This window comes from Nicotiana sylvestris, chromosome 9 (genome assembly GCF_000393655.2).
Source record: "Nicotiana sylvestris chromosome 9, ASM39365v2, whole genome shotgun sequence".
Classification (NCBI taxonomy): domain Eukaryota; kingdom Viridiplantae; phylum Streptophyta; class Magnoliopsida; order Solanales; family Solanaceae; genus Nicotiana; species Nicotiana sylvestris.
Genome location: NC_091065.1, coordinates 139,911,715 through 139,934,335, shown reverse-complemented (window position 1 = coordinate 139,934,335; position 22,621 = coordinate 139,911,715). Strand labels below are relative to the sequence as shown.

At 35.7% G+C, this 22,621-nt stretch overlaps 2 protein-coding genes and 1 pseudogene across 3 annotated transcripts; 1 reads left to right on the top strand and 2 right to left on the bottom strand.

The window, feature by feature from the left end:
• The first annotated feature begins 9,827 nt into the window (after positions 1-9,827).
• LOC104246738 (uncharacterized) lies at positions 9,828-12,873 on the top strand. Of its 2 annotated transcripts, none has more exons than XM_009802616.2 (2): positions 9,828-10,244; positions 11,434-12,873. In XM_009802616.2, exons 1-2 carry the CDS (start codon positions 10,176-10,178, stop codon positions 12,529-12,531), a joined length of 1,167 nt encoding a protein of 388 aa, XP_009800918.1. In that variant the 5' UTR covers positions 9,828-10,175; the 3' UTR covers positions 12,532-12,873. The 2 variants fall into 2 exon arrangements, with proteins under 2 accessions (XP_009800918.1, XP_009800917.1); XM_009802615.2 differs by having other exon boundaries at positions 11,431-12,873.
• Positions 12,874-15,947: 3,074 nt separating this feature from the next.
• Positions 15,948-20,950, bottom strand: LOC104246739 (CRM-domain containing factor CFM9, mitochondrial-like; annotated as a pseudogene).
• On the bottom strand, positions 16,734-17,521 carry LOC138868179 (CRM-domain containing factor CFM9, mitochondrial-like). The gene is made up of 2 exons (XM_070157981.1): positions 17,518-17,521; positions 16,734-17,302 (listed from the first exon to the last, which is right to left on the bottom strand). The coding sequence occupies exons 1-2, from the start codon at positions 17,519-17,521 to the stop codon at positions 16,734-16,736; spliced, it is 573 nt and encodes a 190-aa protein (XP_070014082.1).
• Positions 20,951-22,621: the final 1,671 nt, after the last annotated feature.

The following is a 22,621-nucleotide window of genomic DNA, read 5'->3' as shown; positions in this document are numbered from 1 at the left end:
CAGGAATACGAAACTATAAGTATTGTGCCAATCCTATTGATAATTATGACACCATGTAATAACAAGGAATTAGGAAAAGGAAAATACAAGACTAGTACTAAAATTGTTGGTAAGAGTAGGCAAAACTCTAGACTGTCTATCATTCCACAACCCTAATTCTCGACCTCCACGCCTTCCCATCGAAGGTCATGTCCTCAGAAAACTGAAATAGAATCATGTCTTGCCTAATCAACTCATCTCAGTTCTTCTTAGGCCTCCCTCTACCCCCTTTGACCCGCCATGTTCAACCTCTGACAGGGCATCGAGTCTCTCCTCTTCATATGTCTGAACTATCTCAGCCTTGATTCCTGGAACTTATCTTCCACAGGAGCCATGACCACCTTGTCCCCTATATATCCATTCCTAACCTTGTCTTTCCTGGTATGCTCACACATACATCTCAGCATCCTCATTTCTGCTAATTTTATCTTCTGGACATGAAATTTCTTGACTGGACATACTCGGCTCCATACAACATGGTCGGTCTAACTATCGCTTTGTAGAATTTACCCTTAAGTCTAGGTGGCACATTTCTGTCACAGAAAATACCAGAAGTGAACCTCTATTTTATCCACTCTGCTCCAATATGATGTGTGATATCCTCATCAATCTCCATGTTACCCTGTATTACAAACCCAAGATATTTGAAATTCTCTCTCTTAAGATTGACTTATGTATCAAGCTTCACGTTCACTTCTACTTCATGCGTCCCAATATTTAACTTACACTCAAAGTATTATGTTTTCATCCTACTAAACTTGAAACCTTTAGATTCTGAGATCCGTCTCCACATCTCCAGCCTAGCATTAACCACACAACGCATCTCGCCAATCAGTACTATATCATCTGCAAATAATTTATACCATGACACCTCCCCTTGGATGTGTTGCGTCAACATATTCATCGCCATGGCAAATTAAAATGGGCTAATAGCTGATCCTTGATGCAACCCTATCACCACTGGAAAATAATATGAGTCTCTTTCGAGTCTTAGTTCTATCATACATGTCCTTAATCACCCTAATATAGCTATCGGAACACCGCTAATCTACAAACATCTCCATAGAACCTCACTAGGGACTTTATCGTATGCTTTTTCTATGTCAATGAATACCATATGCACGTTCTTCTTCCTCTCCCTATACTGCTCCATCAACCTGCTCACAAGATAAATGGCTTCTATAGTTTACCGCCCCGGCATGAATCCATACTAATTCTCCAAAATAGACACACTTCTAATATTTTTATTTTATTCTTAATATAATTCTCTTATTGAAATTACATGATATACGTTTAAGATCATAATTTTAAAGTGCATTTTTGGTATGATAATATTAAAATTATGTGTCAAAAAATTTTCTTTTGTCATCATATAAAACCTGGAATACAAGTTATTTTATGCTAACAATTAGTCAACCAACGCACTTTGTAGTGACTTTCATTTGTAAGTTTTGGGAATACAAAAATGCTACTCCAAAATCATGAATCCCCAAACCACCAGATATTGAACATGACATTTCCATACAATCAAACCTAGATACTAAATTATCCTTCAAGACATGCTAATAACATCTAATCTGATGACGTTTGATGCAAACCTAGTCCATAAAGATATAGAGCTTACTGATACCTCTCAAGTGGAAGAAAGGAATGACAATCCGGAGCCACTAATTACAGAAGGTATCAAGGTTATTGCCTTGTCAGAAGACGATAGGCAAAGAATTTACGAACCTTGGAAGTATGCCATCATAGTGAAATTAGTGGGCAAATGAATGATGCACCACTATTTGCAAAAGAAAATTCAAGATCTATGGAGACCAACGGAGGATCTCCAAATGATTGATTTAGGAGAGGATTACTATATAATCAAGTTTAAAAAATGGACAATATGGAAACAGCCATTCAACAAGGCCCTTGGTTTATTAACGGGCACTTCCTCTCCATTACTAAATGGAAACCAAAATTTGTAGCTTCAAAGGAAAGGTTGACAACAACGGCTGTTTGGATTAGACTCCCACAGTTGCCTACAGAATTTTACGATGGACAAATACTAAGAAAAATTGGCAATGCGATTGGTCGTTTACTAAAGGTGGATGTTTGTACCTCAACTACACTAAGGGGAAGATATTCAAGGCTATGTGTTGAACTTCCCTTAGAAATCCCTGTTCAACCATTTCTATATGTGGGACAACACAAATAACACATCCACTACGAAGGAGATAATTTTCTATGTACAAATTGTGGTAGGTTGGGATACACAAAAAACCAATGCTCCTTTATCAAATTAGATGCCAAAACTATTAAAGAAGGAACTGAAGCATAGGCAACTAACTCAATGTTGGAAAAACAAGAAAAGGAGTGGAAAACAGTCTTGTTCAATAAGGGAAAGAGGCCAACACAAAGGAACACTCATCAAAATACCACTAAGCCAATTCACAAGCCCAAAGGTCCAGGTATCCCTGTTAAAATGTTCAATGATAGCACGGGTAAGTATCTTGATACTAAATATCTGCAATACAAATAGAAGGATTTGAAAGATTCCCCTACTTCAATGGATACAAAAATTGAAAAAACAAATTTTGTAAATTCCATGATGAAAAATCCGGCAACCATGGCCAAAACCACCACCCCACTTCTTATTAAAAATATTTTTAATATTCTTGAAAATGAGCACATGGTTTCAGAAGAAACCACTAATGAAACAATCAAAAATAATAAAAAAATTCTTAATAATCAAAAGACCCATGCAGAGGCACAAATGTCCAACACAAATGGGGATTGTGGCATGTTGGATATTAACGTGTCTAACTCAACAAAAAGAGAAAATAATCTCATGCATGAATTAAGGAGAAATGACTTTAGTACCCCTTCTACTAATACAACTTCCACTACCCCAAATATTAATAAAACAATACCTTTTGGTAATTATACTACCTTAACCAAAAATCCGGACAAAATCCTTGCTTTAGGATCTCATAATTTCCCCCTCCCTGAGCATGTAAGCCAAATGGCAAAAAAAGATGGCCAAGGCTTACATTTGTCCTACCAAAACAACCAAGCAATGGATACTACTCCTATAGAGGAAATACCTATAAACCATGGCATTAGGCAACCAAAAGACATGCAAGCGGAACACCAAATCATTACCCTACCACCCAATCCCTCTCAAGCATCCCCTAACCCCTCTCACACGCCTAAGTTAGTAACATTAGATATTCCCATACCCTATCAAAATGCCCAGAATCCCTTCATCCATAAGGAGATGTCCCAGATTGATACAAATACTAAGGCAACACAGAGCAATTTCCATGGAGAACCTTCCACCCTTCCCACCACAAGTAGAAAATCCTCAGATAATCTACGTCCAACCACCATAAGCACAAAACTATCAACCAGTATTATGGATGGAAATGGGATTAATGGGCTATGCAGTATCATTCAATCTGCAAATCAACGGCCAGGACTCAATTATGATACTTCACAACACCCAGTACTTGGCTCAACTAGTAGCGGAGGGCATGAGACTAGCTATGAATAATTACCTCAACCAAGTTTGGCTAAACAACATTCTACAACCCCTAGCTCCCTCAGTGAACCCTCAGCTAGTGCATGCAATGAGAAATCATTGGAACTTACCCCCTCACTTCAACCCCATATATCCTCAAAATGCTCTTCTGGACATGCCATTCTTTCCCCCAGAATCACTAACCCAACTCAACCCTATCTTTATGCCTTGGGAGAATCCTCCACCAGTCCAAGAGCAATAAATTCCTCAATCACCCCAACAATCTCCATCATCACCTCACCAACAAGCCCAAAACCAAGAACTAGTAGAGGCAAAAATGGAGGAGGAGGAACCACTCAATATAATCTTAGAACGAATCCTAGAGTTCTCAAGCCTAGACGGGGTAAAGGTATTTCTCTTTTCGGAAATGTAGGAGAAAAGGCACGTACTCAACTGCCCATTAGCATTGTGCAAATGCTCAATGGACATCAGGCCACCCTAGGATCTAACGGTGGGGAACAGGGCCATGACATTAGTACCAGCTTTGAGAAGTAACCCTATTCTAGGGACTATGAGGGAAAATGGGGAGCCACTAAACCAAAACCATAGTATTTCCATGAATCGTCCCACAAATATCATTATTTGGAATATAAGAGGTGGGAATAATGAAAACTTTAGGAGGAATTTCAGAGAGATGATCGATACCCATACACCTTGCATGGTAGCATTACTGGAAACAAGAATGGGAAGCCATGTGGAATTGCTCAATGAATTTGGCTTCACAGAAATGATAGAAATTTCATCAGATGGCCAAGCAGGAGGTATCGTGCTTCTATACAACCATGAGATAGTGACTGTCCAAAACTTCATTCGTAGGAATCAGGAAATCCATGTAATGATTGAGGTATTGCCTATACGTAAACAGTGGCTCTTTAGTACTATTTACGCTAGCACTGTTTTATATAATAGAAATGTTATGTGGGATAACTTAGAGCAAATTAGTAGAAACCATATAGGACCTTGGATGGTGGGAGGGGATTTCAATGATGTGTTTTCTACTAGTGATAAGTTTGGTGGTAGACCTATAAAAGATTCACGGGCAAAATTTCTTTGGTCAAAAATTAATAGCTGCAATCTCGTTGATCTTGGTTTCAAGGGTTGCAAATTTACTTGGTCCAATCATAGACATAAAAAAGGATTAATAATGGAAAGGTTAGATAAGGTTTTTGGAAATGATAAATGGATTGAATTATTCCCTAATAAATCTATAATCCATTTACCTAAGACTTATTCGGATCACAACCCCATATTAGTTGAACTAATTCCTAAAAATTGACTCCTCCATAAACAACCCTTTAGACTAGAAACATATTAGTGTAATCATCCGGAATTCCAACCCCTAGTAGAAAAAATGTGGTGTGACCCTAATTACCTTAGGAACTGCCAAAATTTTGTTCATTGTGTAAAAAAATGGAAAGTTAGTACGTTTGGGGACTTGTTGGAAAAAAACGTAAGTTATTGGCTCGACTAAATGGTATTCAAACATCGAGCCATTATGCAACCAGTAGCTTCCTTCAAAATCTGTAAAAAGAATTAAAAAGTGCTTACAATGATCTTCTCTTAATTGAAGACGATTACTGGAAGATAAGATCTAGGATCATGTGGCTAAACGAGGGTGACTCCAACATGAAATATTTTCACATTTGTGCCACAAATAGAAGGAGACGTAATAAAATAAATTATTTTAAGGATGAGGTTGGTAATTGGATCAATGATTCGCTTCTTATTATGTCTTATGTTAACAATTATTTTAAGGATCTTTTTACCTACTCCCATGTAATAACTAGTAGGAAAAACCCCCTAAACCCTAGTTCAAATGTTGGCCAAGTGGATCTTACTATACTAGATGGACCCTTGCAAGAAATTGAAATCAAGAGAGCTATTTTTTCTTTCAAACCTTTTAAAGCCCCGGGTCCGGATGGACTTCATCCTTTCTTTTACCAAAAGTATTGGAAACATCATAGGTCCTTCTGTGGTGAAGCTTTGTAAAGATATATTCGACAGCCAAGTAATTCCCCCTATTATTAACAATACCTACCTATGCCTAATACCCAAAATACCTAACGCTAGTAACATTAGAAATTTTAGGCCAATTGGTTTGTGTATCGATTTATAAAATAGTGACAAAGATACTAGCAAATATGTTAAAGACTTTTCTAAATAACCTTATTAGTCCCTTCCAAGCTAGCTTTGTGAAAAATAGAATAGCCTCCGATAATGCTGTTATTATCCAAGAAATTGTCTCAAACTTAAAAAAATATTAAAGGGAAAACAAGGCCAAATGCTGCTGAAAATCGATTTGGAGAAAGCATTGAATGGTCGTTTATACACTATACCCTTCAGTACTTTAAATTTCCTCCTAAGTTCTCAAAACTCCTGTTAAATTGTATTACAACTAGCTCAATATCTGTCCTAGTAAATGGCTATGTGACAAACTCTTTTGAGCCAACTAGGAGAATTAGACAAGGGGATCCCATCTCGCCATATATCTTTATACTTTGTCTTGAAATGCTTTCAAGATATATTCATTATCATGTAGACTTAACGAAATGGGATCCAATAACTACTAGCAGAAAGAGTCCTAAATTTTTCCACCTGTTCTTTGCAGACGATCTCACTTTGATGGCTAAAGCCAATAAGAAATCGTGTTACTCCATCAAAGAAGGTCTTGACTATTTTATTAAAATTTCTGGGCAAAAAATTAATCTAGCTAAATCCAAAATTTTGTTTTCAAAAAATTATCCTGAACCTGACATAAAAGACATGACAAATATACTAGGTATTAGGAAAAGTGAGTTTTTTGGCACCTACTTAGGATTCCCTATATTAAATAACACTCCTAGGCCAAGAGATTACCAATTCATAATTGATAAGATGAGATCCCAGCTAGCTGCTTGGAAGATGAATTTTCTAAATATTGCCGGTAGAACTACACTGGCACACTCTTGTTTAAATTCTATTCCTAACCACTATATGCAATATACCTTACTACCAAAAAAGATTCTCTAAAATATTGACAAGGTACAAAGGGATTTCATCTGGGGTTCTACCAATGAAAAGAAAAAATTACACCTAAATTGGTCTACCATATGCCAACCAAAACCTAGTGGTGGTCTAGGAATACATAGTGTCACTTCAAAGAACCATTGCATATTGGCTAGTATGGTTTGGAGAATGCTCACAAATCCCACCTCTCCTTGGGCTACTCTTATAATCTCCACATATGCTTCTAATAATGCTATTAAAAAAACTCCTTTATTTGGAAAAACATCAAAAAGGGTTGGAAGTTATGCAGTAAGGGAATCACTTGGTCACCCCATATCTTCTCTAACATAAATATTTGGGAAGCTAATTGGATCTCTGGGGTAGCAAAACTTAGAGCTACTGTGGAAGGCCCTGTTCAAAAAAGTGAACAAGCTATTAAACTAAAGGAGTTACTAATTGGGAAAAAATGGGATTTTGATAATCTTTCTCTTGAAATCCCAAATCACATTAAGGACATATTAAAAAAGTTAGAGTTCGGAGAAAAGGTCCAAAGAGTGACATCCATATATGGTCACTAACTACCAAGGGGTTTTTCACTACTAAAACTTGCTTTAAGTTACTTGAATCTTCTAATATTAACTATCAAGATTTCCATTGGATTTGGAAGCTAAATTGTCCCAACAAAATAAAATATTTTTTGTGGCAATGTCTTCATAACAGGATTCCTTGTAGACAATATCTGGCAAGAATTGGTTTGAATATAGATTCAATGTGTCCGGTTTGTAGAAATAATGAGGAAGAATCAATTGCTCACATTTTTATAAATTGTAAGGCTATTAAGCCCTTTTGAGAAAGGATTGGTTGGCATCACTACTACAATGATTCAGGTGATCACTGGCTAATCCAACTGAAAAATTTTAAATAGACTATGACTAACAATCTCATAAATTGGGACAGTCTATTACCTTTCATAATTTGGTATACATGGACAAATAGGAATAATAACAATCATAAAAATACCTCATTCACAATCAATGGTGATTTTATCTTTAAAACGGCTACTGAATATAAACTCCTTACTGAAAAAAGCATATTCACTCTCCCTAAAATTTCTATTAATGTTGCTTGGCACAAGCCACAAAAGGGGTGGGCTAAACGTAACATAGATGCTAGCTATAACACTGTTACGCAAAAAAGTGGTTTGGGAGGCACTTTCAGAAATTCTAAAGGACACTGGATTGTGGGGTTTGGAAGTCGTCATATGCAAGTGGATCACTAGAAGCTGAGCTTAAAGCTATGCTAGAAGGGCTCAAAATGGCGAAGGAATGGAACCTATACCCCCTTGAAATAGAATCAGATTCTGTGGAGGCTATACAATTGATCTTTCAGGGAAATATGCTTTATGATGATATTGTTAATGCATGCAGGTGGTTAATGCACCGGCAGAAGGAGATAATCCTCCGGCACACATTCAGGCAGGGGAATAATGTAACTCATCACATGGCAAAAAAGGCAAAGGAGGAACGTGAAGGAATGAAGGTTTTTGTTGAAGCTCCCTCTTATGTTAAATGTTTTGTGGAAAAAGACTTATTAGAACAATGTATTTTTGTTAAACAACTTTCTTATGATGCTTGCAACACTTTGGCAAGCCTAGATAATGAAAATGTCCTTAGAGACACCAAATATGGGAACAATATATTTAATCCTCTTTAAGTATTAATATATACATTTCCTGTTTGCTCGGAAAAAAAAAAAGACTTCCACAAATTCCATTTCGGACACCAAAATTACTTTTAAAAAAATTCACATGCTTCTTTGGAGACGTAAGTTAAATTCTTTTTATAGCATTGACATGTATGAAGGAAGAAAGACTCATCCGACTCTGCTAACTTTTGAACTCACTAAATTTTATTCGTGAGTGTGAGTTCTATGCATCGATAATATATTTAACAAAATCATAATACATCAATTTCAGCTAAACGTAACTTTTTATTATAAGTACTACTCTCTCCGGTTCACTTTAATTAAATTTTTTTGTTTTCACACATATTAAGAAATTTACCTTTTAAAATTAATTAACAATAAAATTGACCATATTAACCTTAATTTGTTCATTGAAAATACATCAAATACTCTTAGACTCTTTACTCCGAATGCAACTTTGAAAAAAAAAAGTTAATTCCTTCTTGATATCAGAAAAAATCAAATATTATAGATTATAAAAAATAGTTCAAAAAATCAAATAAAATGGACCGAAGGAAGTAGTATGGTACTCTGGAAGATAACTTGATATAATCAAAGTTGCACTGGAACTGTAAAAACAAGTGTACTGAAATTTACTAGTAATTCTTTGAGAGGATGAAAGGAACAAATTTAATGCAAATGGATAATATGGGACAGCTGTGTTGGGATATACGGTGGAGAATCCGCATGTTAACCGTGTTAATGTTAGAGAAGAGAGAGGCAATTCCTATCGTATCCTGGAATTTAATTTTACCTTTGTTCAAAGTAGGAATCTGAAAGAGCTATTCTGTTACAAATAGGAGATACAATTAATTCAACTACCCCCCCAACCCAACCCAACCCAACCCAATATTTTCAAATTAAGAAATAGCTCCACAAATTTCTGTTTTAGTATATTTTCTTTATCCTCCTCCATCTGGGTTGGAGAGACAGTAAAGGGGCGATATTTTTATAAATACAATTATTTGTAAGGATTGTATATCTTAAAAGAATTATTTTTTATTTTTAAATTACTGTAATTTTTTCCCAAAAATACTTTTTTATTTTGGTTAAATATTTAAAATTTCAAAAATAAATAAAAGAAAATAATGTATTTTTGACTTTCAAAAACTTGATCAAACATACTATAATCTAATGTGCAGACTATTATTACAAAAAAAATGTGAGACCACTAATAAAAGATAACGAATTTAAGTTATAGTCGTATACACCAATATTATAAAGGATTTTACATTATCAAAACCCCAAAAAATATTTATTGTAAGTCTTCTTAAAATGTGAGATTTTAAGATCGATTATTAATTATAATAGGTAAAAACGTGATGGTGTAAATTTTTATTACGATAACCATATATATAACTTAAACTTAAAAATGATCGACAAGTGGTGCTGGATAGATTCACCAAGGTAGGCTATTATGTTAGAATTAGGAAATCACCCTAATATTTTCAAAATTTAGAAATAGCACCACAATTTTCCTTTATAATACATTGTCAATCCTTCTCCGTCTGGGGTGGAGAGAGAGTGAAGGCGCCTCTCTGTGTTCTCTGTATAATATATATCATCATCATCCTTAGAACAACCCACCAAACGGCTATTATTAGTTGTCACATTACAGAAGCCTAAAAAGCATAACCCCTCTTGAAGAATGGCTGCTTCTGAAGCAGTTCCATTCATGTAATTTTCAAGAGGGTGCTTTTTATTTTTCATATATGATTCTTTTTATATGTAATTTCTCACTTTTATAAAAGGGGTCATTCAAAATTGAAACTTTAGCAGAACCCAGAAACAGGAGACAAAAATTTGAGCATTTTAAGGAATTGTTGAAAAATCTTGGTTTCTCATGATGTCTGATGGTTATTATTACACTTCAAAGAAGAGTGATGATACTTGCCCTGATGTTTGTGGCCAGGTAATTTTCCCTAATAATCTCATATAGTTTATAAGAAATTACCATCTGAAGGAAAGTGAAAAGCTTTTTTACAGTTTATTTTTTATCTCATTGGTTCCAAGATCATATTGTTCTGTTGGGTTTTTGTAGAATAAAGATGTGTGCTTTTATTATGCTATTCACAATTTGACATGGATTAAGAATTTACTATCAGTAGAAATGTTGAAACTATTTTACAGTTTATTTTTTATATCATTTGGTCTTTATCTTGTTCTATTTTTTTGGAAAATTCTGCCAAGATCAGATTTCTATGTTGGATTTTGTGGAATTAAAGATATGTGCTTTTGTTTTGCTGTTGACAATTTGGCATGGATTTAGAATTTACCATCAGAAGGAAAGCTGAAGCATTTTTGTTTATTTTTTATCTCATTTGGGTTTTAACATACATACATATATATATATACATACATATATACATATATATATATATGTGTGTGTGTGTGTGTGTGTGTGGAAAATTCTGCCAAGATCAGATTTTTCTGTTGGATTATGAGGAATAAGCATATATGTTGCTATGGACAAATTAAAATGGATTGTATGTAAACACCAGAACTTTACTTGATGGAGAAATAGTTGTCACTAGAGGAATTTCTTTTTTCTGTGCAAAATAATGTTTTTTTTCTGGAGACCAGATTTTACAATTTTTCGTCATCTTCCAAGTATTTCTGTAAGTAGGTCAGGAATTTGAGTTTGTTGAGCTACTTGAAATTTCATGTTTTCTCTGATTCTACTCTTTCAGAACATTTGATTTGTTTGTTTCCAGAGTTTTGATGTTTTGAATTTCAAGTCTTATGGTCAAACATTTTGCTATTTAGGCTGTTAATATCTAGTTGTTGGAAGTAGTTATTTTTATGGTTCTAGAAGTAACTAAAAGAAGATAGAAAAGTAAATTTTTCTTTTTCTGGCTTGGAGGATTCATGAGAAAAAATTTCTCATTATATTGAACTTGTTTGGACTTGATTGATTTCTGTTTGATGTTTCTTATTATTTTAAAGCTAAGATGTCTTGCACCAACCCCTTTAGCCACCTCCAGCCGAAAGAAAAGTGAAGACCAATAAAAAGCTAAAGAAAAAGATTTAGTACCTTCTATTGTAATTAGTTATTACCATTTTAGCTTGTGCACTTAGAAAGTTGTTTTAATATTTAGCAGGATTCTCCGACAACATTAAGCATGTCAAGACTACGGTGCATGCTTCGAGGATTGGATTTAAAGACTATTATCTTTTTGATTGTGGTTGTGCCAACATTCATAGTTGCTGCGTACTTGCACGGGCAGAAGATTACCTACTTCCTCCGCCCCCTCTGGCAATCTCCTCCGAACCCCTTTATCGAAATTACTCACTATTACAATGAGGATGTTCCGATGGAGAAAATTTGCAAGCTCCACGGGTGGGGAATTCGTGAATATCCTAGGCGAGTTTTTGATGCAGTTCTGTTCAGTAATGAAGTGGATATGCTTACCATCAGATGGAAGGAATTGTATCCTTACATCGCACAGTTTGTTCTTCTAGAGTCAAACTCAACATTCACTGGGCTGCCTAAACTCCACAATTTTGCAATTAATCGGGACCAGTTTAAGTTTGTTGAGACTCGATTGACATATGGAACAATAGGAGGAAGAGCCAGAAAAGGTGAAAATCCATTTGTTGAAGAGGCATATCAGAGAGTAGCATTGGACCAACTCCTGAGAATTGCTGGTATTGAGGATGATGATTTACTGATCATGTCTGATGTTGATGAGATTCCCAGCGCTCATACCATCAATCTTTTAAGATGGTGCGATGACATTCCTCCTGTCCTTCACCTTCATTTTAGGAATTACTTGTACTCATTTGAATTTGAGATTAAGCACAGAAGCTGGAGAGCTTCAGTCCACAGGTATCGGAGTGGCAAGACTAGATATGCACACTACCGTCAGAGTGATTACCTTTTGGCAGATGCCGGTTGGCATTGTAGCTTTTGTTTCCGCCGCATCAGTGACTTTATATTTAAGATGAAAGCTTACAGCCACAATGACAGAGTGAGGTTTTCACATTATCTTAATCCTAAAAGGATTCAAGATGTCATTTGTAGAGGAACTGATTTGTATGACATGCTTCCTGAGGAGTACACATTCAAGGATATTATTGGCAGCATGGGACCTATCCCCCATTCGTACTCGGCAGTTAATCTTCCTTCTTATCTGTTGGAAAATCCAGACAAGTACAAATATCTTTTGCCTGGGTACTGCAAAAGAGAAGATGGCTAAGTTTTAAGACATCGGAACTTCTTCTTAACACCAGAGGTGCTCAGGGGCAGATTTTATGTTGTGCCTTGAGGGGCTCTAATCAGATTGGTAACTGTGGTGTAGCAGTATTACATATGGATATACCTTGTGCGCAACAAAGGCGAGGCAATGTTCCTGGGAGGGGTTTTCTGTACATTCATTTGCATCTGTATTGAGATAACAGGACCTTTCTGAATGACAATAGTTAGACGTTTTGGTTAACAGATTTCGTGTTCGAGTAATTTATTCCAATATTTTGTGTAAATTGTGCTTTCCTTGAATTTCATTCTTATGATCTTGACCACCTGATTCATTTTTCTTTCAGTCATAGCACTATATATTGTTTAGTATATTCTTTTTACTACTAGTACGTACTTGATAGCTTCCATGATTTTGTTTTTCCATGTTCATCTCTTGTTAAGTTTTCTGAGGGAGAACATCTGCTGAATAGATTTCAGTTTGAATAAACAGTTTTTGTTAATTTAATAGGTAGTAATGGAGATATGAAGGGAAGTTGTGAAACTATTGCATGATCCATTTGCCATCTTGTTGAGAAATGCGGAACCAGTCTCGAGAGACGAAATAACTTCCTTTGCCTTGCCTATATATTTGATTATGTTTTTACGTGGTGATTCCAGCTAGTCTGATATTGTTTTGTCTAGGACTGCTAGCAGTTTTTGTTCATCACTATTTTTGTTTTCAATTTTTAATTTTTTTCAATTTATTATTAGCATAATTATTGTCCTTCCACTTATTTGTTCTCTTACGGTGCTGATATTATTTGTCTCGTTTCTGTTGTTGTTACAGATTTTTTGTCTTTGAGCCGAGGATCTCCCGGGAACAGTTTCTCTACTCCTTCGGGGTAGGAGTAAGGTATGCGTACACGACCCTCCCCAGACCCCATTAGTGGGAGTATTACTAGTTGATGTTGTTTTTTTGCGTGGTGATTCCTTTATAGTCCGTAAATGAGTTGCATTGCGCTTATTAATTTCTTGATCTATATGGGGCATTGTTTAGGTATTCTTTGCCTACTAGAGTAAGTGCTCGATACTAATGTTTTGGGTAGGGGGTGTACATAGGTCGGGTTGGTTCGGATTTTACGATTACCAAACCAAACCAATTGTATCAGGTTATTAAATCTAAAAACCAAACCAGAGTTTTATCAATCTCGGTTTTTCGAATTTTTTGGTTTTTTTCCGGTAAAATCTTCGTAGAACAAAACATATAACTTGTACTCAAAATATTTCTTTAATCCTTGTAAGATACAACTATATAAAGAATTTTTTAAGAAAATAATACAAAATATGAGATGTGTCATGGCATTATCCTAAAATATTCAACAATAAAGACAATAAAATTATGTAATAAGAATATTGCTAATTAAAAAACCATAATAAAAATAAACATAATCTAAAAGTGTTAAGTCATGCTAAAGTAAGTAGACTAATAAGGGAGTATTTAGTTACATGACTAAACGCTAAAGAAAAGATAAAAATAAGTTACGCATTTTTATCTAAATTATTGCAAAAAAAAATAAATATTCAATACATTCTCTTCGTAGTATTGACTATTGAATGGAATATTTTTTGTTAGCATTAATATTGATTTTATTTTGGTTTGCGCTTTTGTTAGCATTATTTAATTTACTAATATTAATGGCTATAAAACTTATTGGAACAATCAAAAGTTCTAAGTCCAACCTTAAAATAATACCTTAAAAGATAAAATTATGAAATTTTTTAAGAAATATTTATAAATTACATCACAATAAATATATTTAAAACTTCTATATATATATAATATCGGGTTGGTTTGGTTTCAGTTTGACTTTCTTTAGTTAAAACCAAACCAAACCAATTATGGTCGGGTTTTTTTTTCCAACACCAAACTATAGTCGGGTTTTTTTTCTCGGTCTGACTCGGATTATCGGGTTGGTGCGGTTTGTCGATTTCCTTTGTACACCCCTAGTCTTGGGTATTCAACGCAAGCCCATTGGGTATTCAACGCAAGCCCCTTGAAGGATATTTTTCTTTGAAGAGCCTGATCACATGCTCAAATTGCATGTGTCAATGATCATTTTGTGTTCCTTTGTTTGTGCTGTGCGTGTAATGCCAATTGAATCTCTACAACAGTAGTCAGTTTCTTTGCTTTGCTGGGACATCTGACAGAGAGTAAATTCGTTAGAGATGGACAACCAATTTTAGTTCGTATGTGGTCAGTGACTCTGTTCCTTTTGTTGATATTTGTGGTCTTAGGCTAACTTACGTGCATCTTCACTATTGTACCTGCTAGTCTGCAACCTTAACTTGATCTTTGGTCTCTCATAGTTTTACCAACTTCATTGATCATTGGGTCATTGACTTGATCCTTTTATCAAATTGATTATTTCTTCTAATTTTCCAACATGTTCGGATGGTAGACATCTTCTCTTTAGCTCTCTAAATACCTTTATCAACACACAAATAATATCAGTACATGTTCCTTAACGAATCTTTACACTGCAAAGGTTGTCCCATGAAGGTACTGAGTCTTCCTTGTGCGCTTGTTCTAACAAAATCTCAACTCAACTCTTCATTTTGAAAAATCGCTTGAAGCTCCACTCGCGTTTTTCTTTTCTTCTTCTGAAGATTTCTTCCGAATGGCATAATTATTCAACACTACCTTCCTCAATCTTCATTGACTTTACTGATCACACACATGTGCTTTTTGGTGCAAGTCGTATGTATGGTAAGATATAGATTGCTTGTCAACTGTTGTATTGGACCAAGGAATCCAAGCAGGAGTAGTCTACCAAGACACCATATAATTGCATCCACGATCAGGCTTCCTATTATTTATTTATGTGCCACAGCGATATCCGTTTAAAGATTACTATAAGAACTAACCATTTTCAATTAAAATCAACTGTTCGAGTAGCGGGACACAAAATACTCAATATGAACACTGTGAAAGCCTAGATAAACCATCAATAATTTAAGCTGCGAAAGCATCAGAAGAAAAACCAACAATTCTAACTTCGAGGTATTCACCAACACAAAACCACGATAACAGAGTTCAGATCATACATTTCCTCCATTACTAAGACGAGGAATACCCATTTTGCTTTTGGTACATTATGCGAGCTCACTAAACAGGTCATAGTAAAAATGAGACCGCAACAACCTGATAACTAATAATCAAGTCAATTATGGATTTGGACCTGTTACACTCATTATCAGGAGAAAGACAGTGCTCAAATGAAGTACAGCATTATTGTCCAGTCAAGAGTCCATCTCATTATACCATCGAAAGATTAATTTGGTTCACTGATATTATACAAGTCACCACCCCAGATTTTTCAATGTCCTACTCTTCAGCAGCACACTTCGACAAACATTATGAGAAGGGAATTTGAACTATTTGTGTACTTAAACAATATGGATATAGAGAATCCAGGAGAAGAAATACAGGTGCAATGGCAGTGTCTCTGTTCCTTGTTCTCACCCAAATTCAGACATGTAGATGCAAGCAGACATGAAGAAATAGTTTAGCTTGATTCCCTGCCCATATGAAAAGTGCATTCAACTTGAAATCATTTACTTCCAGTAACCACTAAACGCTATACTAATCCATACCTTTCTTCCTCATTTCTTGCACAAATCAGAGTTCTTTATTCAAGTACCATAAATAGCACTCGCCTCTATTCCACTGTATCCAATGAGCACTATTTCTACGTCAAAGTTGGCACCCAGGTCAGTCGCTGTCCCAAGTTTCATTCAAGTCCTTTGAGCTTTTCACCTTTGTCTTGCTCTCGGAAGTATCCTCATTTTTCTTCATTTGCTCTTGACTACTTGTCCTAAAGCTACTAGCTACCCCTCTTGATGCCCTCGAACCAGGTGCATCCTCTGCACTTGATCCCAATGTTGCTACCTTATCATAATCCTCCCCCTCGTCACTGCTACTTCTATACTCACTTGGTAGCATTGAGTGCTGCCCTCCCTCATCATCTGAATTCCACATGGCTTCCTCAAAGTCACTTAACATGTCTGAACCAGAACCTTCTGTACCCATCTTCCCTTTAAATAAGGATCAAAATTTCTGCTTGAACCTCCCTCACTTATAGGTCTATTCCTCTTACCTTTCTGCCATTTCTCCGTTTTATACTTAGGATACCTGTCAGGAGCCTTGTACATGCCGGAATCAGCTTAATTGCTTCTACCACGCCGGTCGTCATTGTTGTACAATTCATTGTCATCTTCAGATACGTCATCATATCCATCATCATCAGCTATCTTCCTTCCGTATGTCTTATTCCAGCCACTTGTCCTCCCTCCTGACTCATCATCTGATTCATCACTTCCCATCATTCCAGATCTTCTGAATCGACTACCTATATCTTCTTTGTTCCAGTATCTAATCTTCCCTACTTCGTCTTTCTCTGCTTCTTCCTCGGCTGCCCATTCGTCATCAGCAGCCTGTTCTATCTGAGCAATAAAACGGTCAAGTTCTTCCTGGTCACTCTCTTCAGCTGTTGAATGTGTTTGGTCTATACTACTGCTGAGACCCAACTTAGTACCAGTATCCTCCTGAAACACATATGGACTTCCTTCTTTCTTATCAATGGCATTGAAGAATGTGGATGCTATTCGCTGGATGCTGGCCCCGGCTGCTGGATCATCAGGATTTGTCCCCTTCCTCCGTAGCTCTTGTCCTATTTTCTTTATGTTTAATTTCTGTGATTCTAGTGCTTGTTCGAACCGGGCTTTAAATAATGCTTACATGGAAGAGGTAACTTTGTCAAACAGTAGATGTGTACTCATCAACAGAACATGTTCAAATTTCCAGCGTTGTTAAGCAAGTTACAGAAAAGCTAGTTCATTACATACAATAGGAATTAAAAGAGTCCAGAGATTTAGTCCCTATGTTCAACACAAATTCCAAAATATCGATGGTTCAACAAATTTTCAACAGATGAGACATGCCGTATACCCATTGTAACTTGAAGAATGGGCTCACATTCAAGAGAATAGAACTTCAGTTGAACTGAATAAAACAAAGGGACCAGGAGTACATGTCTCAGACTCATAGCACCAGGGAGTTTTACATCACATAGGTGTATGAAACACAGACAGAAGCTAGGTTCCCTCAAGCAAATACAAAATTAAGGGGTTAACAGAAACATATAACAATTTATCAACTTCTAAAGTTACTACTAGGCTTTACATAAGCAGTGGACTACTCACAAGGGGCAAGGCAAAGAAAAAGAGATTTGTAGCCCACCTTCCTTTTTGTAAGTGTGTTGATAGGTATTAAATTCTTTGGCTGGCGGTAGTTTCTGCCGCGAAACATAATAATCGTTTTTACATTGTGTATGTTAACCACAATACCACGGCTTAGTCGAGCCAGCATTGAGGCCATCTCTTTTATTTTTTCCTTAGGGAAGTTATCACAACAAACTTGCACAGTCTCATGGAACTTCCAGTGGAGATGTATATTTTGGACAACTCCTCCGAAGACTCCACGAACACCAACAGGAACATAATTTTTATTCCTGAAACCAATCTTCTTATACGCTTGCAGTTGCTCAGGAGTCAGAAGCTCTGGTAGCTCATATTTCTTCAGCTTCTGAAGTAGCAGAGCAACTTTTTTCTTTGCCTACACTAGTAAAGGAAGTGAAAAGTTTGAGTTGGATTAATAAGGTATTTTTGAGTAGAAATACACAAAAGGGCAACACACTAAAATATGACGAATGAAACAAGAAGCGAAAACGCAAGACACTCAAAGATGGAACTCTTAGCTGCATTTTTGACAATTGTCTATGGCCGATCAGTAACCATATAGACATAAGCTAAGTTGCTCGAACTCTTCACTTTCGTTATCGCACTCGTGTCAACATGACATGGGTGTGAATGTGGGATCTGTACGGTATCTTGTCAACGGATTTTGGGTACTTTTACCGTAATCGACAGATAAATTTGGGGCAGATACAATGATTTTGAAATACAAACAAAAGTTATGGTGAAATTGAAGAAAATTAAATACTTTGTATATAGAAATTCCAATGTTAGTCCTTTTCCTTTTATGTCTTTTTCGGATTCTCCTCTTGATCCATATTTTTTCCTTCTCAAAATACCTTATAAATTTTTTAAATAATGTCTCATAACTCTATTTTTAGATATTTGAATTATTTTTAGCCGAATCCCCGCACCCGTATCCGTAACTGGATCCATACCCCAGAATCTTAAAATCTAGATCGGATCCAACCACTAGATCCGCAATCGTATCGGACACCCGCACCGGAGTCCGAGCAACTTAGGACATAAGCACCACAATAGGAGTCTGGCTTCTGAACATACTGAATGTATGGTAACAAGTTGAAACACTGTATGGTAGTGAGGCGTGCAGAAAAATGTTGTTCTAAAATTGTTCGATAAGTACCTATAAGCACACACAATTACCGAAATTTGACATAAATACATTTTTCAGTCAAAGCACTTTGTAAACTGCTGTTCAACTTGATATCTTTATGATTTAAACTCTGTTCAAGAAAAGCCAGGACTATTTGACCACTGCAGGAGTCCTCATTTTTCTGGGATTATTTCTGTACCTCAAAGTTACACTGAGTACTCTAAAGGGACCCTAATGAGTGGAGGCACTAAGATGTTACTTGGCCTATAAAACAATTTCCTCACTAGAAGTGTTCAATATGCAAGAGATCTCCTGGAAAATCAATGAACAATGTAGCCTTCTATGTTCTACTTCCTTAAACCAAAAGCCAATTAAGTCTTGTGCAAGACCAACTTGAGCTCATTATATGTTCAAAGCATTTCTGCCTCAAAATCTATGTTGCGTGGACTTTTCAAAATACTGCCGCACCCGTGTCGGATTCTCCAAAAATCCACTGCTTTTGGAGAATCCGACACGCACCCGGCAATATTTTCGAAGAGTCCAAGCAACATAGCTCAAAATTACATTATGACTGCAGACATCATCAACCAATTGAGCCTTTATGGAGCTTGGTTGAGAAGATATATAGAGCTTGAAACAGCTAAAGCTCAATCTATTTTTATTGTGCTAGAGTCTAGACTTATCCACAAGAAGAAACTTTTACTCAGCAACAACACCACTCTAGCTGCAGTAACCACAATCACGCATCGGTGCAGCAAAGCACAATTTGCTAAGACATAAAAATGGCACATGTCTGGACTCAACTTCAGCAAGCTTGCAAATTTATCTATTACCTTCTGAAATAAAAATTATTTATTTTCTTTTAAAATGTTTATTATTATCTAAAGCAAATAGACCCGTGTATTTGTCTCAGACTTTTATACCCAACCAAACACTGAAAAATGATTTGCAATGAATAATTAAAGAACATTTGGACCTACTCTTCGGAGATTATAAATTAACCGTTCTTCATCAGTCATCAGCTTCAATTTCAACTTCTTTGACCTCCGAATCTCCCTTAAGGGTTTTGCTTGACTCATTCTGCATTCTCATTGCTACTCTGCTCCTCATGCTCTTCCCCGACATCCACCGCACTCCACCACTGCAATTCCACACATTACTCGTTGCAGTAAATATAGGAACTTCCACATTTTTTACCGTCGTATTTTCACCGCTTGAAATCATATTACCATGTCGTATCTCCGCAGAATCGCATTCCTATAGTAAAATCTATTAAATTTAATTTATATAAACTTGACTAACAAAATTAGAAAAAGAAGAGACAGGAAATATACTGCAAGGAGCGCCGTTGAATGTATCTGGAAACGAACATGATGGCGATAATGTAGAAATCGGTCACTGAGCTTCTAGTTTCATTTTACCGTCTTTAGAGGAGTGAATGTCAATGGCGCATGTTTTTTGAGGGTTTTAGCTGCAGGAGTGCAACCCTATTCCCAGAGCAAAGTTTTACTAGTACGAGAGGAGCTTATGGTCAATATGAGTTAACAAAAAAACCAGAAAAATTTAGTTTATTTCTGCTCTGCCCCTAATACTCAATATAGCAGGGCTTCAAAAATTAGGGAAAAAACCTGGGGCCTCCTGCGCTTACACAATTAGACATGCGCTGTGACTTCCTTCTCTGTTTTCTTCGTCTATTCACTATTCTGTATACCTGTGCTTTATAGATCTCTAATTTTTTCCTGTAAATTCCCAACTTCTGGATTTGTTCTATCCACAACACACTCAGCTCTTTGAAGTTTTCTGCCTCCTCCTGGGAAAAATATGATATGAGACCAGGTCATCTAAACGATTAATTAATGGAGGACACGTGGAATCCAAGATAGAGATGGTCATCAAACGTGGTTATTCCGCTCTGTCACCAAAAAGAAAATATTCATAAAAGTGTATTAAATATTTTGCGCCAGGTAGTATTTAATTTGCAGCATTAAGAATATCATTTCGTTACAAGAAATTTGACATTTATTTCTAAAGTTATATATTCATCAATTACCTTCATAATTGACATTGAAGGAGGGCACCATCCCAGGACTTCGTTGCCTTTGCCTAGATACAGTTATAAATAGAAAGCTTAGTTATCATTGTAAATGGCACAAATTTTCTGACAAACTTATACCATATTCTATACAAAGCTTAATATCATTTACTTTCTTAGTTTTGATCTTATCATTGCTATGCCCGGAAATATTGTTCCCGAAATCGTTATTTTTGCTGTTTTATCTATATTCTGACGCTAAGTATCATATTATTCTTTAATTTTTTTATTATTTTTGGATAAAATTAGTTCATTTGTCTAGAAACCATGTATAAATTTAACTGTACCATTTTAAGGATAAATACTCCTTAAAAGGGTTGGTCTTATATTTGCTTGTTTATCTTTTTTCTTACGTGAACTCATCCAGGGGTTGTTTATATCGTACTAATTGCTATATACGTGCAACGCGCACGTAGATTTTAGTCCCACTTATAAAATAAAATTGAATAATTGACTAAATGAATTTATGTAGACTTCTAGTTCCAAATTCAATTCCAATTAAATATTTATGAGTTCGTTTTCTAAAATATCATAATTTCATTAAAATTATTTTTTATTAAAATCTGTCATCACCTAGTTAGCAATCAACATCTTTTTTAGTTGATAGCCATATTCAATTGTGCTAGTTAGGATAGTTTTTCTCGTCATGTATTTTTCACAATTTGCATTTTCACAGGTGACATAAATAGTTTTCTTATTAAGAAATCTTCAGCACTACTATCGGTGAATCGACTTGTGACCGATTTTTGTTCAACCCGTTTTTAACAACTTCGATACAATTCGCTCATCAGCAATCACTACTAATGGCACCAAGGTCTAGGTCATCAGCGATCACTACTAGTGGCACCAAGGTCTAGGTCGCTGCTAATAATAATTGTGGTAAGGATAGAAGCAGGGGCGGAGCCACAATAAAAGTTAAGAGTTGGTCAGAAAGTAGTAACTAAGTTACATGTTTGGCAAAACACACTTAGATTATTCATATTAAAATCCTGATATCGCATAAAGATGGGAGAAGATAGAAGGACCTACCCTTGTAGGCTTTGCATAGAGCAACTTAGGGGAAATCTTGTAGAGATCTTCATCAATAGGCTTTTTGGGCACACTTGTAGCAGTTGGAGGAAATATAGGAACAAGGCTGGGTGGTTCTTTCTCAAAATCACACATCACCCATGCTTCTTTTCTTGTTTCTTTGTAACTTGCTTTTTTCTGCAAATCACACGTTTACAGTTAACGTTTGCACTTCATATGCTATAAACAAAGAATATATCCAGAGAAAATCACATCCAATCGTAACCTGCCAAAAACTATTTACATTCAGTAGCCAAAAAAAAAATATAATTTTTGTATACAACATACAATATATATATATATACAAAAAATACACAAAATATATATATTTTTCGGTTATTATTTAGAGAGCGACTATACAGTATCAGTTGCCCTTTTTATATTCTTCAATGGATATAACAAGTGGTGTATACAGGAATTTCACACGAAAGAGTATCAAAATTCAAAGAAGCAACAACATAGAAGCCAAGGGATCAGTTATGAAGTCAGAATTTTTACTAATAGGGTGTCAAATTATAAAAAAAT

Excerpts from the sequence above, each read along its gene's own strand:
- LOC104246738 (XM_009802615.2), top strand. The coding sequence starts at position 10,176 with ATGATGTCTGATGGTTATTATTACACTTCAAAGAAGAGTGATGATACT. Across the intron at positions 10,245-11,430 it reads GCCCTGATGTTTGTGGCCAG|CAGGATTCTCCGACAACATT; the intron begins GTAATTTTCCCT and ends TTTAATATTTAG.